The sequence below is a fragment of the Neovison vison genome, chromosome 1 (genome assembly GCF_020171115.1).
Source record: "Neovison vison isolate M4711 chromosome 1, ASM_NN_V1, whole genome shotgun sequence".
NCBI classification, from domain to species: Eukaryota; Metazoa; Chordata; class Mammalia; order Carnivora; family Mustelidae; genus Neogale; species Neogale vison.
In genome coordinates this window covers 73,447,041-73,468,456 of record NC_058091.1, presented here as the reverse complement: position 1 = coordinate 73,468,456, position 21,416 = coordinate 73,447,041, and the positions used below count along the sequence as shown (strand labels likewise).

At 37.9% G+C, this 21,416-nt stretch overlaps 1 protein-coding gene across 1 annotated transcript in view; it reads right to left on the bottom strand.

The window, feature by feature from the left end:
* SOGA3 (SOGA family member 3) overlaps positions 1–21,416 on the bottom strand; it is a 48,836-nt gene that overhangs the window by 7,081 nt on the left and 20,339 nt on the right. The window contains exon 5 of the mRNA XM_044249287.1: positions 2,018–2,089. Within this exon, the coding sequence (XP_044105222.1) occupies positions 2,018–2,089 (72 nt within the window). The remainder of the gene's footprint in view (positions 1–2,017; positions 2,090–21,416) is intronic.

The following is a 21,416-nucleotide window of genomic DNA, read 5'->3' as shown; positions in this document are numbered from 1 at the left end:
AAGCCGTATAAATAAGAGTAGGTTGAACCATATGGAATTGTCATTTGCATAGGTCAAAATCACAGCATGTTGGCAATTTCTTTTGGCTCAATCTAGATAAAGGAGACAGGAGACTATTCAAAAGCGCATACTGAACATGTTGTAGTATCAGACACTAGACACTGACAAGTCAAAGCTGCATAACATGACCCATGATGACAATCCACCCTGGCCAAATATGGGAGATGAATATGTAAACAGTAGAATGGGAGGCTGGCAGTAATCTAAGAATCGATGGTCCTAAACCTTGACTGAGTAATAGAATCATCTGCGGACTACTTTATAATTGAGATCTCCCATCCAAGACAGTCCTGCTCAATCCACTGGGGTGGTTTTGAAAAACTACAGGTAATAATTTCTGAAAATAAATGAACTAGAAACACTAGCAGGGACTTTAATGGCCACAACAGCGCACTTAAAATTTCCAGGTGTTTGGGCCACGAAATAAAAACAGGTGGACCGCAGTGTTTCTTGATTGTTGTAAGGTCCCAGGTCCCACTGGGAAACCCATGAAAGGTGTGGATGTCTTTTACAGAAAGGTGCCCACATGCGCATTGAGGGAGCTACAAACAAACTCTTAGATGTTCCTGGATAAGAGAGTATTGTTGCAGAAATAAGTAAACTTTAACATAGGCCAAATGTGAGTTTTAAAAGAAAACTGCTGATTAAAGCTGACTTAGGATTTTAGAACAGGGAGAATATAGCCCCTTCTCCATCAGTGAGGTGGAGAAGAGAATTGACGGCAACAAGGGAAATGACCCATAGCACAATATGTAGAGAAGGTGGCTCCAGTCATGGCAAAGGCAGAGTGAGACAGCTACAGTGACAGAGCATCTTTGAACTTAGTAACACAACGAGAAAGATACAAAATGGAGTAAGGCTCTGGCTCTGAGACTCTTTGGGACTTTTGAACTGCTGATCCTTCTTGATATCCTTGTGCCAGGACCAGGAAAAAAGTTAACCAAGAACAGAGCAGAGAGAGAGAGAAAAAAAAGGGAAGATAAACATTCAAGATGCTGTGTTTTATGAGATGCCTGGGTGGCTCGGTCGGTTGAGTCATCTGACTCTTGGTTTCAGCTCCAGGCATGATCTCCTGGGTTGTGGGATGGAGCCCTGCACTCAGCTCCTTGTTCAGCTGGGAGGCTAGTTAAGATTCTCTCCCTCTGCCCCTCTCCCCACTTGTATGCTCTCTCTCTAAAATGAATAAATAAATAAATCTTTTAAAATAAATTTAATAAGTTGTGTTTTTTAAAAAAATTGAGATCAACTTTTCCAAATTTTGGATATTTCAATATCGCTTTAGTTAAAATTATTATCTAATGAGAATACAAATTGTAAGAATATAAAAAAGTATCCTGTAATATGCGATTCCAACTGATGCATGCAAAAGTCAATAAGCAGCCAATTTTTATGGAGAGCCATGATGTCATTTCTGACCCCAAATACTTCCTCTTCTGTTTTAAAATCTGCTCCATTACATCTATCAGCACCTCCAGGCTTCTCTTAGTACATCCCTTAAGTTTTATTTTTATTCATTTCCTTTCTTTTGCTTCCCCAATCACTGGCATAGAGAATTACTTCTTCTACGGCCTTCTCATCACAAGCTTCTCCCTCCCCTCACTATCCCTTCCTACAACATTCCTTTCTCTACTAACTCCTGATGCTATAGGAACAGCCATTCTCTTGACTTTATTAATTATGAATGAAGATGATTAGCACTGTGCATACAGTTGTCAAACATAGCAACACATAAGATACTAATAACATTTTAAGCAATAATAGGTTTGTTAGTGTTAGCAAAGACACCGAGAGCTTTATACTGCCTCTATCTACAGCTACAGAGTGGAGAGGCATAATTAAAAAAAAATTTTTTTTTACATGAGTGTATCTGGCTACTATGTCCACTTATAGATGTAGCTTATTCTTATATACATTTAGAAGTGTTTGATACACGAGTTGAAATTTTATTTCCACATACCTCTGTGGGAGTCTGTTGAGTCTTTTTTTCAGATTTTGGCAGATCTTTGCTTCCTCTTCTTTTTAAGGATAGCTGAAACAAAGCACAAACATATTTAGTTTGGTAATCTATCATTTTAACTCCATTTTATGGTCTCAAACGTGTCTACTGTCATATGACAAAACCAAACCAAATAAATTGTGTTAGGGGCGCCTGGGTGGCTCAGTGGGTTAAGCCTCTGTCTTCAGCTCAGGTCATGATCTCAGGGTCCTGGGATCGAGTCCCACATCGGGCTCTCTGCTCAGCGGGGAGCCTGCTTCCCTCTCTCTCTCTCTGCCTGCCTCTCTGTCTACTGTGATCTCTGTCTGTCAAATAAATAAATAAAATCTTAAAAAAAAAATTGTGTTAGTTCAATCATCATCCAGAAGAAAAAAAAAAATCCAAACCAGATAGAATTTCATGTATTTTTACCTAGGACTGGGATACACTTCTCAGTAGATGAGTAAGTGGCAACCATCTAAATAATTTAAGGAAACCCACTGTGAAACTGCAGACAACAACTTGGATAAAATTTAGACCAATGACCCAATATACCACCTATTCCAAACAAACGCAAACCCTTGTTAGCATTCCTCTCACCAAAGAACAAAAAGGAATAGGGTATTTCCAGTTGAAGGCAGGTTTGTTTTTTTTTTAATATTTTATTTATTTATTTGACAGAGATCACAAGTAGGCAGAGAGGCAGGCAGAGAGAGAGGAAGAAGCAGGCTCCCTGCTCAGCAGAAAGCTGGATGTGGAGCTCAATCCCAGGACCCTGGGATCATGACCTGAGCCGAAGGCAGAGCCACCCAGGCGCCCCTGAAGGCAGGTTTTCATAAGCTTGTAAAGACAAACTTTCAGGGGATTTATGGAGAATTTGAAGAATTTTGCTCTTTCCTCACCACACATCTCTGCAGACAAATACAATGCCCCTACACATGCATATGATGTAATACAGTAGGGAATTGTTACGGTGAACTGGAGAGGACAGGCTCTATCTAAGCAATGGGCTGAGAGGGAATTAGCTGCAGCTTATTGGTGTCATACAGAAATGTGGGCTTTTTCTAGATAAGCTAGAAATCTGGATTGTTATGTACTGGTTGGCCCTAATTGAAATTCAGATAAACAACACTTTTTTTTTTTTAAGATTTATTTTTATTTTATTTATTTATTTGAGAGAGAGAGAGCATGAGCAGAGAGAGCATGAGAAGGGAGAAGTCAGAGGGAGAAGCAGACATCCTACTGAGCAGGGAACTCGATCCCAGGACTCCAGGATCATGACCTAAGCCGAAGGCAGCTGCTTAACCAACTGAGCCACCCACGTGCCCTGAAAAACAATACTTTGAAGCAAAATAATACAGAGCGTCTCTCTGTATGAATACTAATCCATATGTATGAATACCTACCACATACCTCATATTGAATGTAATATCCAAATATCAGTTAAACTGTGTGGACATCATCAGGAAGCTCACAATATACCGTGGGAGACAGAGAAGCAAACAATTATCATACAAGCTGGGAAATGCCAGGCTTTAGGTTCTGTGAAGCAGTGCTTTGTCTTACTGTGGTATTACCACCATCAGAATAGTACTTGGCACAGGGCAGCTATTGGAAAAAAATATTTACTGAACTAACGAAACATATTCAATATGACTATATTCAGAAAATACGAGGTTCTGGGGTCAAAGAGGAAGATGGGGGTGTAGACTGAATGTAAAAGCAGGAACGGAGGCTTCATACATCTGCAAAGAACTCCACGCTGCATTTTCCCCATGTTAATTTCTAACCCATATCCCGTGTTAAATGCAGGCATATGGTCAGGTCCAGAAGGCAGGGAAATACATTGCTGCAACTGCTTTCATTCAGTATGAAACTCAGACTAGAGCCAAATGAATGGCCTGTGGGCTTATTTATTTCTACTTATCCACAGAAGTAAAGATGTTCTCTATGTTGCTTGTATAATCTTAGAAACAAAGGCTGTGAGGACTGCTTTGCCATAACCAAAAGTGGTCTGGGAACCAATCAATTTCTTTTCCCAAGAAAACCCCCCAAAATAGCAAGCTGAATTAGGGAATCCCGGAACAGTCTGTTTAGAAGCTGCCTACAAAGAAGCACCCAAATTCATTTTATTAAATATTTACTGAATGCTTTTATTTTCAGTGTATTTTATTATATGTTCATTTATTGCTAACTAACGTACTTTATATGGCACCTGTGATACAGTAATAATAAAACCAGCAGAGTCACTGCTCATTATGAGTTTCCTAATTTACTAGGCAAAGGGTCTATTCAGTCAGCAATTTAAAACTGTGATGAAAGCAATGATAATGTAAAAACAATAATAACTGGCAATGATTGAACACTAATTCATCTCTAACACTTTACATATATTATCTCAATTAATTCTTAAAATATTTTATTTATTCATTTGAGAGAGAGAAATGGAGAGAGAGAGCATGAGCAGAGAGGAGAGGCAGAGGGAGAGGGAGAAGCAGACTCCCTGCTGAGCTGGAAGCCCAAAAGGAAGACATGTAGTCATCTGAGTCACACCCAGGCACCCTTAAAACACCACTTAGATTTAACAAGCTCTTCAGGTGATTCTGATGTATGATAAAGTTTGAGAAGGGCTGGTCTAAAATTACAGTTAAGTAAGTAGCAGGATCAGGTTTTGACCCAAGTATTTTTTATCTTTATATACTAGGTCATAAAGGAGAAAGGCTTAAGCCAGTCTGGAACTGGCGATGGTATGGGGAGCTAGGGAAAATTTCCAGAAAGAAGTAACATCTTATGTTGAATCTGGTAGATGAAGAGTCAGCCAGTTGAAGATAGAGAAGAGGAGAAAGGGAAAAGCAAAGCATTCCATGTAAAAAAAACCATTTCTGGGACACATTTCAGCAGGTCTGTAACAAAATTTGAGGAGAGCAAATGATGCTGATGGCATGAATCAGATCTCGAAGGATACTGAATAAGGTTGTTGCAAGCAAAAAATTTCCATAATCAGATTGTCATAGAAGAAATACATAGATGCAAAAGTAGAAGTTCAAATGGCCACAAGGTATAGGGACATCATGCAAGGGAAATGAGGGAAAGTAGGTTCTAAGATTCTGAGAGCTTTTTTGAGTGGGCCTTTATTTTTCATTCATTCCGTAAATATTTGTTCAGTTCTGCCATATATACTATACTATCTGGTTATACAAATGTGACTTACTCTCCTCCCCACCAAAGAGCTAACTGTTTACAGTGGGTAAGAGGATGTAGATAATTAGCTAAAACTATAGACAGAATTAACGAAGAGCAATGGATGAAGAACAAACAAAAGATTCAGAGAACGAAGAGGCAACTATGATTCCAGATCCTGAGAGATGAACGGAAATCATCTGAGGTGGCTGATCTTTGAAGGCTGTACAAAATTTCGACAAAAGTGAAAACAAATAAAAGAAAAAGGACTCAGGGGAATAGGTGTGCCCTTACAGACTCACTGACTTCAGACAAGAAGTAATGGAGTCAATAAGATCGATAAACCTTTGGCCACACTAATCCAAAAGAAAAGAGAGAAAGCCCAAATTCATAAAATTATGAATGAAAAGGGAGAGATCACAACTAACACCAAGGAAGTAGAAGTTATCTTCAGAATAATCAGAAATCAGTAATCATCAGAAGTTATTATCAACAGTTATATGCCAATAAGCTAAGCAACCTAGATGAAATGGTTGCATTCCTAGAAAACTATAAACTCCCAAAATTGAACCAGGAAGAAATTGACAACCCGAATAGACTGATATCTAGTAACGAGATTGAAGCAGTGATCAAACACCTCCCAAAAAACAAGAGCCCAGGACCTGATGGATTCCCTGGGGAATTCTACCAAACTTTCAAAGAAGAAATAACACCTATTCTCCTGAAGCTGTTTCAAAAAATTGAAGCAGAAGGAAAACTTCCAGACTCTTTCTATGAAGCCAGCATTACCCTGATCCCCAAACCAGGCAAAAATCCTACCAAAAAGGAGAATTTCAGACCAATATCACTGATGAATATGGATGCTAAGATTCTCAACAAGATCCTAGCAAACAGGATCCAACAACACATTTAAAAAGATTATCCACCATGACCAGGTGGGATTCATCCCTGGGTTACAAGGATGGTTCAGCATTTGCAAAACAATCAATGTGATAGAACAAATCAATAAGAGAAGAGAGAAGAGTCACATAGTCCTCTCAATTGATGCAGAAAAAGCATTTCACAAAATCCAGCATCCGTTCCTGATTAAAACGCTTCAAAGTATAGGGATAGAGGGCACATTCCTGAACTTCATCAAATCTATGAAAGACCCACAGCAAATATCATCCTCGATGGGAAAAAGCTTGCAGCCTTCCCGTTGAGATCAGGAACACGAAAAGGATGCCCACTCTCACCACTCTTGTTCAACATAGTATTAGAAGTCCTAGCAACAGCAATCAGACAACAACATCAGTCAACAACAGAACACTCATGAAAGAAATTGAAGAAGACACAAAAAGATGGAAAACCATTCCATGCTCTTGGATCGGAAAAATAAACATTGTTAAAATGTATAGAGCAATCTATGTTAAAAAGTATAGAGCAATCTATACTTTTAATGCCATTCCGATCAAAATTCCACCTGTATTTTTCAAAGATCTGGAACAAATAATCCTAAAATTTGTATGGAATCAGAAGAGACCCCGAATAGCTAAGGAAATGTTGAAAAACAAAAATAAAGCTGGCGGCATCACCTTACCTGATTTCAAGCTTTACTACAAAGCTGTGATCACCAAGACAGCATGGTACTGGCATAAAAACAGACACATAGACCAGTGGAACAGAGCAGAGAGCCCAGATATGGACCCTCAACTCTATGGTCAAATAATCTTCAACAAAGCAGGAAAAAATATAGAGTGGAAAGAAGACAGTCTCTTCAATAAATGGTGCTGGGAAAACTGGACAGCTATATGTAGGAGAATGAAACTCAACCATTCTCTTACATCATACACAAAGATAAACTCGAAATGGATAAAAGACCTCAACGTGAGACAGGAATCCATCAGAATCCTAGAGGAGAATATAGGCAGTAACCTCTTGGATATCAGCCACAGCAACTTCTTTCAAGATGTGTCTCCAAAGGCAAAGGAAACAAAAGCGAAAATGAACTTTTGGGCTTCACTAAGATCAAAAGCTTCTGCACAGCAAAGGAAACAGTCAACAAAACAAAGAGGTAACCCATGGAATGGGAGAAGATATTTACAAATGACAGTACAGACAAAAGGTTGATATCCAGGATCTATAAAGAACTCAAACTCAACACACACAAAACAGATAATCATATCAAAAAATGGACAGAAGATATGAACAGATACTTCTCCAATGAAGACATACAAATGGCTATCAGACACATGAAAAAATGTTCATCATCACTAGCCATCAGGGAGATTCAAATTAAAACCACATTGAGATATCACCCTACACCAGTTAGAATGGCCAAAATTAGCAAGACAGGAAACAACATATGTTGGAGAGGATGTGGAGAAAGGGGAACCCTCTTACACTGTTGGTGGGAATGCAAGTTGGTGCAGCCACTTTGGAAAGCAGTGTGGAGATTCCTCAAGAAATTAAAAATAGAGCTTCCCTATGACCCTGCAATTGCACTACTGGGTATTTACCCCAAAGCTACAGTTGTAGTGAAAAGAAGGGCCATCTGTACCCCAATGTTTATAGCAGCAATGGCCATGGTCGCCAAACTGTGAAAAGAACCAAGATGCCCTTCAACAGATGAATGGATAAGGAAGATGTGGTCCATATATACTATGGAGTATTATGCCTCCATCAGAAAGGACGAATACCCAGCTTTTGTAGCAACATGGACGGGACTGGAAGAGATTATGCTGAGTGAAATAAGTCAAGCAGAGAGAGTTAATTATCATATGGCTTCACTTATTTGTGGAGCATAACAAATAACACGGAAGACAAGGGGAAATAGAGAGGAGAAGGGAATTGAGGGAAATTGGAAGGGGAGGTGAACCATGAGAGACTATGGACTCTGAAAAACAACCTGAGGGTTTTGAAGGGGCGGGGGGTAGGAGGTTGGGGGAACCAGGTGGTTAGTATTAGAAAGGGCACAGATTGCATGGAGCACTGGGTGTGGTACAAAAACAATGAATACTGTTACGCTGAAAAGAAATAAAAAATTTAAAAAAAAAAAGAAGTAATGGGGGTAGAGACACTACAGAGCTCAGGGAGAAGGAGACACTTATAAAACACTAAGGTCAGCTTGTGGAGCTGAGAAATTTAGACTTTATCCTGTGGGCAATGTTAAAATGAGCCCTCTAAATTAATATCGGAGAAAGGCTGAAATCAGGCCATCCTTTCCTAAGAGGCATTTTCTATTTTACTTTTATTTGAATATCACTCAAGTGAGGTGTCAAACCCAAAGCTCTGAAAAAAGATTTCTCCTTGAAGAGAGGTAAACTGCCTATAAGGCGCTTCTAACTCAAGTACCTTCAAGTATCACATTTAAATGTTCGATAAATATTTAATCACCTTTTCATATTCCCGTAAGCTTTTATTAACTTTCTGACTCTAATAAAACAAAGACAGGACTCATTTGGGTAGAGAAAGTTGGAGAACTAATAGAAGTCCACTCTGTCTGTCTCTCTCTCTCTCTTTTTTTTTTTTTCAAGATTTTATTTATTTGAGAGAAGGAAAGAGAGAGGGAGAAGTAGACTCCCCACTGAGCGGAGAGACCAATGTGGGGCTCCATCCTGGGATCCCGGGATCATGACCTGAGGCCAAAGCAGATGCCTAAATGACAGAACCACTGAGGTGCCCCATAAGTCCAGTCTCTTTCTTGTGAGTGTAAATTCCCATCAGCAACTCCCCACCGTATCATCCTGTTCCACCTGCACGCATGAAATCCAGGGAAGAATTCAGGCACGAGTTCAGGAAAGCTGTTTAGGTCACCAGAACTAAATCTCACATTTTCATCTTTGTTTTCAAAGTAGGCTTTTCAGATGGCTCTCTAGATAAAAGTGTTGGAAGCATTGTCTTGTCCACTTCTTAATTCTTGTCTTTCCCAGGCTCAACTAGTCCCAAGGAGGCTGCTAATCTTTTTCATCCATAGGAAGGCCAGGAATTAGAAGGTTTTTCCGAAAAAAAAAAAAAAAACCCACATGCTTGCACAGCAATGATAGAAGATGGATTGTTCATGTTCTAAAAATATTTTGAGACTGCCTTTTCCCCCCTCTCAACTGAAATCTGGTCTACTTCTTAATATGTAGCATCTTTATGTTTTCAGCAATTAAACAACAGAGAAAAACCTGTCTAAAATGGTACTGAAAGACATGATATGTATGAAAGCTTCCTACATTCTTGCTAAAATTGAAGAGACCCATTTGTACAGTGATGAAATCAAGAAGGAAACTATAGCTGTATTAATATCTAGGATTTACTGAGCACTCACTGTGCATCATGCACATTTCTAATCTTTTAACATGTAACTACTCATTTGATCTTAAAACAGACTTAGGAGGTTGACACCAATTATCTGAAGCACTCAAAGGATAAATCATTCAGCTAATAAGTGTTAGAATCAGGGTCTAATTTATCCAGCTTCAGCATTCTTGTTCTGAATAATTACATTACAGTGTTACACCAAAGGAAGAAACATACAGGGCAGGATTATCCCTGAGCATGTTCTCCTCTATGCTGTCACACCACTGCTGCCTGGGCTTGGGGCCCTAGTTTACATACATTACACACAAGCAATATGTTTTTTCTGTTTTTAACATAGGGCTCACCAGCAGTGACATACACACCCACACTCATTCTCTAAGTTTCCAGCAATGTTGGGAAAGAGGCATGGGGATTTCCAGTGGAAGACTGGAGGAAAACCAAGACGCAGGAACTCTGGCTCTGCGGCAGTCTGAATGTTTCTGTCCCACCCCCCACTCTATATTCATATGTTGAAATCCTCATGGTCAATGTGATGATGGTATTTGGAGGTAGGGTCTGTGGGAGGTGCTTAGGTCATAAGGGTGTAACTCTCATGATGGGATTAGTGCCCTTACCAAAAGAGACCTAGAGTGCTCCCCAGCCCTTTCTGCCCAGCGAGTGTACAAGTCTGCAGCCTGAAAGAGGGTCCTCACCTGACCACAAGGGCACAAGTCTCATCTCAGACTTCTAGGCTCCAGGAACTGTGAGAAATAAATTTCTGTTATAAGAAATTTATAAGCTACCCAGTATGTGTTTTGTTATAGTGGCTCGAATGGACTAAGACAGGCTTCAACCCATTTTGAAGGGAAACAGGAGTTTCCTCCTTCCCTCCTATGGTATCCTTGACACCTACCAGAGAGAGTGCCAGAGCAGGGGCCGGCACCCAGAGATCTTCCTCATGACCATTCTCCACTCTCTCCCTTAAAAGAGGGAAGCAGGATCCCAAGTTTTATACAAAGACATGATCTTGGGGGCCCAAAGGGAATGAGGGTGAAGGAGGCAGGCTAGGACAATCCGGTTCATGCCATTCTGTGCAAAATCGTCCCGCAGCTGGTTGTCTCATTCAGAATCAGAGCCACACTTTACAAAGGCCTAGGAGACCTTGATCACACACTGCATTTATCCTGGTAATGTCTTCTAAAGATTGCATCAGGCTTCAACCCAGACCAATTAAAACAGATTCTGGGGTGAGGCCCAGGCATTTGTTTCAGAATTTGCAGGGTGAGCACAATGTACTCTGAGAACCACTGCTCTCCTGCCTGACTAGTCTGCCCCGCCATCTCCAACAAGCTCTTGTGCCTCATCTGTCACCACATGCACCCCCGCTTTCCTTGTGCTCCTGTCACAGACATCCCTGTGGTTCCTCAAACATGCCAAGCGTGCTCCAAATAGGGGCCTTTGCTCTACCCTCAACATTCTTCCTTCCTTTTTTTTTAGTGATTAGGTCTTTCCACAGTGAGATTCTTCACAAAACTGGTTGTATTTTCCCCCTCCCAATAGGTAGGCCATTTGCAATATGCCCCATTAAGAGGCAGAGTCTATTTCTGTGCCTCTTCAAACAGGGCTGGCCCTTTGACTTGCTTTCAACAATAAAATGTGGTAGGAGTAAAGTGTGGTAGCAGAGGTGACATGCTAGCTCTGACACTACCCTCAAGGATCTGGCACACTTGTGCTCACTCTCTCTTGGACACAGGCTGCCTCATATGACAAGTCTAGGATAGCCTGCTAGGTAGAAAGAGTCACATGGCCTAGTTACTCCCATTGTCCTAGACAATAGCCGGCAAACTTCCAGATACAGAGACTTGATGGAGACTTGATCGTCAGCTGTTACTGACCAAAAATAAATGCAGGGACCCAATTAAGACCAAAATAATCCATATAGAGGACCAAAGAATTAAGTAAGTAGATAATTATTGTTTTAAGCCATTAAATTGTGGGATGGTTTGTTACACAGCTAAAGCTGATACATTTACCAAATATTTATCATCATTGGAATTGAAAAAGCCCCAGTTGATATATATGCGGAAAAAAATCTCCTATTCAAAATTCCAGAAAAGCAAAAGACTCATGTAAAAGATCAAGAAAGAGAGTTGAAGGGGGTTCTCAAACATAAGAAAAAAATAAAGTTCAATGTATTTTCCTTGTTCCTATTTTTCTCCTGCCTTAGTCAATATTTTGATTCCATAAAATATTTTTTAATAAAACTGAGCTTTAAATAAATTAGTATAAAGGCTCACCTTCCAGTTCCAGATTGCAGATGTTTCTTTTAATAAAAGTAGGTGTTCAGTTAGCACCAAAGGTGTTATATGAGTTAAGAGCTAATAAAGTTCATCCTAACAGTCAGGCTTCTTACAGGGTCAGGCTCAGCACATTTTTGAAGTTAACACACCTGAACTTAGCTTTTATTCTTCCTTTTCAGGAAGAAGTGATGTATACACATCTACAGTGTTTCCCTAGATACAGATTTCTTATTTATATGTCAGTTCCACCTTTAGTTTATCAAATTTCAATTGTCCTTTTGTTTCTGTGAATTTCCCAGGCAGAGGAATAAAAATAACTTTAATTTTATGACTTTCTATTTATGTTTCAGAAGTGAAACATAAAGAATTTAAAGGAAGCTGTACCCAGAAAATCCTCAACTGTAACGTAGGATTAGATTTTTCAAATTTCTACTGATTGTTAGTTAAGAAGACCCAACTTTGGAAAAGGACAGCATGGAGAACAGCTTGCTAATAGCGCATAAGTGTTTTTATGCTGGAACTCACTTTCCATGATTAGTACAGTGAAATTCAGGTAAGCCAAAAACTTGAACAGCAAAATATTCAACTTCACCCCAGAAAATTTAAGAGATCTTAAAGACCATGGGGATATCAGAGAGAGAAAAAAGAAAGAGAAAAAGAAAATGGAGGCTCTTCTCATTAATGGGTTGTTGTTATACTATAGGACCAGAGGAAGTGACATAGTGAGGAAGCTGGAGTTGAAGTTGTAATAGTTGGGTCTCATAAATTATCTGTGAAGAATATCTCTTTAAAGTTAGGACCCAAATGGAGCACCTGACTGGCTTAGTTGGGAGAGCACTCAACCATTAATCTCAGGGTCATGAGTTCAGGCCCCAAGTTGGGCATGGAATGAGTAACTGCCTGCTTTCTATTGTGTGCTTCATACCATATGATCGAAACAAGATCCTCAGGGAGAATTAGTCTCGGTATTCTCCAAACTACTCTAGGACCCTCAAGGGGCTCAAGGTTACTGGCAAGAGAGTTTCTAATACAAGAAATCCTCATGTCATTGTAGAAACCCTCTTTTGGAGTAGTGTATAGGTTTTTAGTGGGTTTTCCAAACTACTGATAATAAATGGATCCCAAAGTAAGACCATCTTGCTTTAAAAAAGCAAAGACAACATAGTAAGTGCTTCTCTGTTATTTGTGTCATGCAAATAACATGCAAATGTCTCAGAAAGTTTCACACAAGCAAGGGGAAACTCTCTCAGTTAGACTTAACTTCTTTAAGTCTGAAAACCGGGTTAATGAATTTTGAAGTAATTGTTAAAAATTATTTTATGGGGGCACCTGGGTGGCTCAGAGGGTTAAAGCCTCTGCCTTCGGCTCAGGTCATGATCCCAGGGTCCTGGGATCTAGCTCCACATCCAGCTTTCTGCTGAGCAGGGAGCCTGCTTCTGCTTTCTCTCTCTGCCTGCCTCTCTGGCTACTTATGATCTCTGTCTGTCAAATAAATAAATAAAATCTTTTAAAAAAATTATTTTATGCCTTAGACCCTTTATCCACAATAAATATATCCTCACTATGCTATGAATGTCATGAGCAAATACAGAGCTTTCTATTCCCTTCTAATTTGCTCTAGTTAATGAACTAAATTCTAAGTGCCATTACATTTAGCAACTAAAATGCATTTAGAAAATTATGGCTGAACAGCGATAGCAGTGCCTTATGGCCTTTTTCTACGCCGAACCAAAGTAGGAAAAAATATACTGCAGCCAGCATTTATAAACTGAAATGATGATTTGTCCAGTCTTTTTTATATTGTGTCTCAACAAGCTTCTACCTTATTAATACAGAAGTTTTTGTACTAAGTTCAGAATCTTGGAAGAAATACGCTTAAAATACCATTGGCGTGCCAGGATCCTGAGGGATGAGTATTTAGGTACTTTAAAATGATTCTTTATACAATTATACATACATTTAAGATATTCTGTGATAAAATTTTAAAGGTCAGAGTACTCAATCATTTCTGAAATGTACTGAAAAGGAGTAGTTGTTAGTTCCTGGAATAATTCCTAGACTAGGTTAAAAAGTTATAGCCCATAGTTGTGTTTTAACATTTTTGGAATTATTGCCAATTTTTAAAACGGGGACAATTTACATTCTAAAAATCAAGATTTCCAGCTTCCCTTGAAAAATGGGAAGACCTGGTAACGTTAGATCCTGATTATGGCATGACATCCTTGGGTTGGAACTAAATATTGAGACATACAATATTGAGTTTACCCCATCAGTCTTACACAAAGAAGTTCCTTCATTTATATAATCGGTTGGCCCCTAGTGACAGTAAAATGTTCAAACTCTGCCCTGGACTGCTAAGGTCACGTATGTGGAAGGTGCTAAGAAAACCAATCTTCCATTCAGCACCCTACAGGAATCCTTTGTATACTACCTAGTCTCTGCTGGTGCTTTTCCACAAGCTTGTTCCCACATGAGGCAGGCAAAGCCAATCCCTTTACACATGGCTCTAATGGATAAAATGTCTGTATTTCGATCCCGAATCCACTTAAAGTTAAAAATGACTCACAGTGGGGCACTTGAGTGGTTCAGACAGTTGGGTGTCCAACTCTTGATCTCAGATAGGGTCTTGATCTCAGAGTCGTGAGTTTAAGCCCTATGTTGGGCCCCATGCTGGGCATGGAGACTACTTAAAAAAAAAAATTAAAGTGATTCAAATAATAAATCTATCTTATCTTCTGGGTGCCTGGGTGGCTCAGTTGTTAAGCTTCTGCCTTCAGCTCAGGTCATGATCCCAGCATCCTGGGATGGAGTCCCATATCAGGCTCCCCACTGAGCAGGGAGCCTGCTTTTCCCACTCCTACTCCCCCAGCTTGTGTTCCCTCTCTCTCTGTCAAACAAATAAAATCTTTTTTTTTAAAAAGTCTATCTTTTCTTCTATATTAAATCCCTCCAAACATTGGAAGAGAGCAATCACATGTCAAGTATTTTCTTCTTCAGCCCATATATACATATATATACACATATGGCAATTTCTTCTTCTTCAGGATATATGTATACATCCACACTCCCCAGTTTTATAAGCATTTATTATATGACATGGTCTCATATCTAGCTTTGGGTCAACTAAACTCCCTAAGCCTCTTTTTGTGTAAATAGCTATGAATATATTTCTGTATATATTCTGTATAAACACAAAATGTATTTGTGTACATTTTAAAAAATCACATCATAGGACATCACATTTATTCATATTAAATTTCATCTTATTAGTGTGGGGTTTTTAGCACTCTCTTATGTTGGCATCATTTTGATTTTTTGTTCTGTCTTTGCCTGTATCTTTCTTGATTGCTACTAAGGAGGTTTCTGCTCAGTTTTTGCTTTGTTTTGTTTTTTTTGTTTTTGCTTAGACATTCTTTAGTGTATAATAGGTGTTTACTAGAGACATAATTGAAATTACTTGAAACAAATGACATAAGAAGGAAGACTGAGTTAACTTGCTGTAACAAATTTATGAAAACATTGATGAATAAACCAGGACATTCACAATCCTGCAGTCTCTATCATATACCAAGTAAGTAAAAATCATGAATAAAGAATGATTATAGAATATTTTCTCTGCAAATCTTAAATGGATTGGAAAAATATCTGTTTCCATGGTTAATTTCAGTAATAACTATTCCTGAGGAACTGGCTCTTTTCCGTTTTTAAAAATAGAGAAAGTTGGGGAAGAAGTAATTGTTTTTTTTCCTTCAAATTGATATCATTTAATTAATTAATTTAAATTTAAATTTTTATTTATTTAATTAATTTAATTTAATTTTTTTCAGTGTTCCAAAATTCATGTTTATGCACCACACCCAGTGCTCCACACAATATGTGCCCTCCATAGTAATTGGTTTAATTTAAAAAAATTACATAGTATATTTAAAATGGCAAAGAAGTGAACCCAAGCTTTTAAAATAACACATTTTAAAATAACACATCCATGGAGTATGTTTTATTTGTACATGTACGTTCCCATTCACTGAACAAATGAGTATGAGTCTGTGCACATGTCTGGGTGTATATGTGAATATTTGTATATATGTCTTGGCGGATACATGTGTATATACATATGTGTGCTTGGTCCTGGAAGGCATTTCAGCATATTGTAAACACTGCTCAGTGAATTCTAAAACACAAGGCCAAACAGAATCTCTGTAACTTCTATCTATAGATCAAACACATAACCTGAAATCTATTACAGATATCATTAGAGAACACGTTTATTGAACCCTTACAATCTGATCTTACTTCATATTAAGAGGTATTGTAATGTTCTTTGGAAGTGTATTGTATTTGACCAAATGAGTCAGTCGATTTCTAAGTAATTTTGGAATAAATGGACAATCACTAAATTTCTGAAATTCTAATTTGAACAAAAAGAAGTACCATTTTCTAGGGTAAATGAATTTGCTTAGTCCTTTGATATAATGCTCAAGAATACACACATGTGTACACGCATCTTTTTTAGACACGAGAGCAACTTAACAGCCATGCATATAGTAATGCCTTTATAAATAATAAATAAGTACCTGATGTAAATACACACATGAATATAAGAGCTTGAGATACAACTGGTATAAAAATAAAATATTCCATATATTAAGGAAGTTATTGAAAGTAGTCACAGATGAATCAGGTTCATTTCCTAAGGTATTATATTTTAAAGAAAAATTGCCATTTACATTGTTAGTCAAATAGAATATGGGGCTAATAAAATATGGAGCTATCACTTTCTCCCTATTTAAATACACTTGAAGGCAAAGATACAAATATAGATGCAGTAACACTGGAAACTAAAGTTAACAGTCAAGCATTTTCCAGAATCAAGAAAAATTTCCCTTAATAGCAGTATCAATGGAATTCAATGAAGAAACATAACGTATCTTATACATAATCTTTACTGTCTGAAACAGTAGAAATGGAAACACAGACCAAACAAAACCAAACACCCCTAATTCTTAAAATGTTAATCACAAATTTACCATATGACTCAGCAATTCCACTTTTAGGTAAATACCCAAGAGGAATGAAAACCTACATTCACATAAGGATGTACACAAGAATATTCTAGAAGCATTATTAGATATAAAATAGAAAACATATAGAAGAATATAATAGAAGCATTATTCCTAATAGCTCAAAATTGGGAACAACCCAAATGTGCACCTACTGGTGAATGGATAAATATGGATAAATAAAATATGGTATCCATACAATACTATACTATTGAGCAATTTTAAAAAGAAGGAAGGAACTACGGATATATGACATGACATGGATGAGCCTCAAAAACACTATGTTAGGTGAAAGAAGCTAGACATAATAGACACATACTGTATGATTCCACTTACATGAAATGTCCAGAAAAGGCAAATCAATAGGTAGAACAACTAGATTAGGGTTGCCTGGAGTAGCAAGAAGGAGGGAAGAAATGGGGATTAACAGTAAGTAGGCATGAGGGATCTTATAAGGTAATGAAAATGTTCTAAAATTAATTTATTGTAGTAATTGCCTGCCATGGAAAATTTGCTCAGAGATCACTGAAGTGTATAGGTGGAAAGGGTTAAGTATATGATGTGCAAAATGTGCCTCAATAAAGTTATCAAAAAGCAAACCACTTGGGCAGCCAACACTTCTATGTCCCAGCCCTACTTTCTCTCTCTAATACATGCATTAATATTGCACAGATACTGTTTTATCATGTATCTGGAGAAAGGGCCTGGCTGATTTGCAATCAGCAGCTCTCAGGTTATCAGAACTACAATTCTCCAATACAAGTAGGAGCCAAGCAGGGAAGGAGCTAGATGATTAATTGTGCAATGAATCATGAGATAGGCTCTTTTACAATCCAGGGCTTCCTGGGGAGAACCACAGGCAGAAAAGCCTTGGGAACACCCAAATTGGGGTTTGTTGGTTTTCACACACTACTGATAAAGAAAAGAATATTATTCTAAGATTCAACTTTTCTCCATAGTCAGCATGCCTGAGTGCTGCCGTAGTAGACTTTCTCATATTCCTTCTGAATAGCCCAGAACTAGATAAATGTCTACCGGCCATCAAACGTTGGATTGGACCTGTGTGTATCAAATTGTGAGATAGCTTTGGATCTGAAAGCAAGCAGTTAGAGGGACTACAAACTAGTTACATAGTGAGTGTGTCTTGAGACAACATTGAATTTAAAAGGAAAGTTTGACATTCAATGGTATTTTTTTTTTAAGAAAAAAAGTAGAAAAAGAAATAGATATGATAAAAATAGAACTAGATTTCTATTTCTATATAGATATGATAAAAATAGAAATAGAAATAGAAAAAGAAATAAATAATGGATATGAATAGAAATAGATAATGGATAGATAATGGATAAAGGCATTTCAGTGGGGAAAGGATAGTCTTTTCAAGAAATGGTGCTGGGACCATTGGAGATCTATATGCAAAAAGATAAATTTAGATGCCTAACTTACAACATACACAAAAGTTAACTCAAAATAGATTACAGGCCTGAATGTAATCGCTAAAACTTGTAAAACTCTTAGAAAAACAGTGGAGTGATTTTCCTGTACGTTAAGCAGAGATTTCTTAGAAGTGACACCAAAAGCATATGTGATAAAAGAAAAACATTCATAAATTGGACTTCATCAAAATAAAAATCTTTTGCATTACAGAGGACATCATAAAGAAAGTGAAAGGCAAGCAACACAGAAAACATTACAAATCATACATCTAATAAAAAAAATATATCCAGAATATATATAGTTTAGATTATTTTTTTAAGAGTTTAAGCACAATGTAGGGCTTGAACTCACCACCCTGAGATCAAGAGTTGGACGCTTAACGGACTAAGCAACCCAGGAAGCCCCGGAGTAAACAGAGTTTAAATTAGAACCCAGAAATAAGTAGACAAATAATCCAATTTAAGTGAAAAAAAATTGAATAGATATTATACAAAAGAAGAAAGTGAATGAAAAAAAGCACAGGAAAACATGCTCAACATTATTAGGGAAACACAAATTTAAGCCACAATGACATACTGCTTAATGCTCAATAGGACAACTATACCAAAAAAGATAAGCAATAAGGGTTGGCAAAGATGTTGTTAAATTGAACCCTCCTTTGTTGGTAGAATGTAAAATGGAGCAGGGGCTCCCAGGGCCGCTCTGTCAGTTAAGTGTCTGACTCTTGATCTAAGATAAGGTCTCGATCTCAGGGTTGTGATTTTAAGCCCAGTGTTAGGCATCACATTGGAGATGGAGCCTACTGAAGAAGGAGGAGGAGGAGGAGAAGAAGACGACGGCGACAATCAAGTGGTACCTTACCAATTAAAAAAAAAAAATGGTACCACCACTTTGGAAAACAATTTGGCAATTTCTTTAAAAAGTCAAATATATTCTTTTTAAAAATTATTTTGACAGTGTAGATCTCAAGATTGTAGCTTTTCATGCAGTTGTGGGAAATAAAGCAGAGGGATCCCATGTCCTCTTTACCCAGTTTAAAAAAAAAAAAAAAGTCAAATATAAATTCATCATATAACCATAAATTTCTTCTAGATGCCTACCCAAAAGAAATCAAAACATAGGTCCACACAAAAACTTATATGTGAATGTTCATAGAGGCATTATTCATAAAAATGGGAAAAAGTTATACCCATCAACTGAAGAATGGATAAATTAAAATGTGATATATAAATATATAAATATAGCTACATATATGTGTGTGTATATATATATATACTTTTTACATATATATACACACATAATCAAATTTTATTTGCAAATAAAAAGGAATGAAGTACTGATAAAAAACATTAGTCTCAGTGAAAGAAGCCAGATGCAAAAGGCCAAAAATTGTACGATTATAATTGTACGACATAGTAAGAAAATATAAAGTTATAGATTTAGAAAACAGATTAGTGCTTGACTGGGGTTAAAAGTGAGAATAGGAGGTGACTACAAGGGAGCGTGATAAATAAAGTTTATAGAATTGTATTGTGGGGAAGGTTGCACAACTCTGTACACTTACTAAAAGTCATTAAACTGAATACTTAAATTCATGGTATGTAAATTATACCCCAATAAATCTGTATACAATGAAACGTATCGGGTAAACTAAGAAAAATGTATTCAGCTAAAGAGAAAGGGAAAAAACAAAAATCTATGTTTGAAAAGTACTCTGGAAAACAGAAGGCAGCTTTAAAAATATTGTTTTCTTTTTTTTTTAAAGATTTTATTTATTTGAAGGAGACACAGCAAGAGAGGGAACACAAGCAGAGGGAGTGGGAGAGGGAGCAGGGAGCCTGATGTGGGGCTCGATGCAGGACTCGATCTCAGGACCCTGGGATCATGACCTGAGCAGAAGGCAGACGCTTGATGACTGAGCCACCCAGGCGCCCCAAAAGACAGTGTTCTTAATGAGATAATGAACATGGCCTCTATGAACTAAAAATAGAAGGTCATAAACAAGATTAAGATCTGAAGACTAGGAAGCTATTGGAAATAAGAAAACTCAGAGGACACTAAACTTCAGTGCAAGAATTAGGGAGTCCCTGGGTAGCTCTGTTGGTTAAGCATCTGCCTTTGGCTTAAGCCATGATCCCAGCATCCTGGGGTCAAGTCCCATATCTGGCTCCCAGACTCCCTGCTCAGTGCAAAGCCTGCTTCTCCCTCTCCCTGATACTGCTCCGTAACCACCCCACCCCCATGCTCTATCTCAAATAAATAAATAAAATATTTTTAAAAAGAATACATGTATGTATTTGCACATGTAACCTTGAATTTAATATAAGAATTAAATTTTGTCTTCAAAGACCACAACTGACACAGCAGAAAATTACTCAATGATACTGAGAAAAAACTTGAGAATTTGTCCAAGGACAGAGGTGAAAAGGACCAAAAAAAAAAAAAAAAAAAAAAAAAAGGTGAAAGGATGAGAAGTAGTAGGGGTGCGAAGTGAAGAAAATAAAGCGTGTTTGGTTGTCAAGCCTATACCCAAGAAAGCTTCTTTGAGATAATTAACAAATAAGTATTCATTTTCAGATCTACATTTTTGAACGTATAAACAAAGACCACCGCCTAGATATGTCCTGACGATATTTTTGAACTGGCTATTCTCCTTAGTTATGCAGACTCCTTCTTGCCCCTTCTCTGTGCGACTCTGTGTTTCAGGAGGCTTACCTCTGCATACGTTTTTACCTATGCTAGCTTTCCTGCCAGGTGCCTTCTAGTTGGGTTTGGCCAATGGAAGTCACTGGCAGAAACGCTGAGGGATGGGAGGAGAGTCTAAGGCACTTCTCCTCACTCCCTCACTTCTTCTTTTTTCTTTTCTTTTAACTGTTCTTTTCTTTTTTTAATTTCTTTTTTGAATTAACATATAATGTATTACTGGTTTCAGAGGTACAGGTCTGTGATCCACCAGTCTTATACAATACCCAGTTCTCATTATATCACATGCCCTCCTTAATGTCCATTACCCAGTTACCCCATCCTCCACCCCTCTCCCCTCCAGCAACCCTCAGTACTCCCTCACTTTTTCAACACTGTATCTGAGCAGTAGCTAAGATACATTCAGATGACAGTTCCCCCTTGGTGGACCGTCCT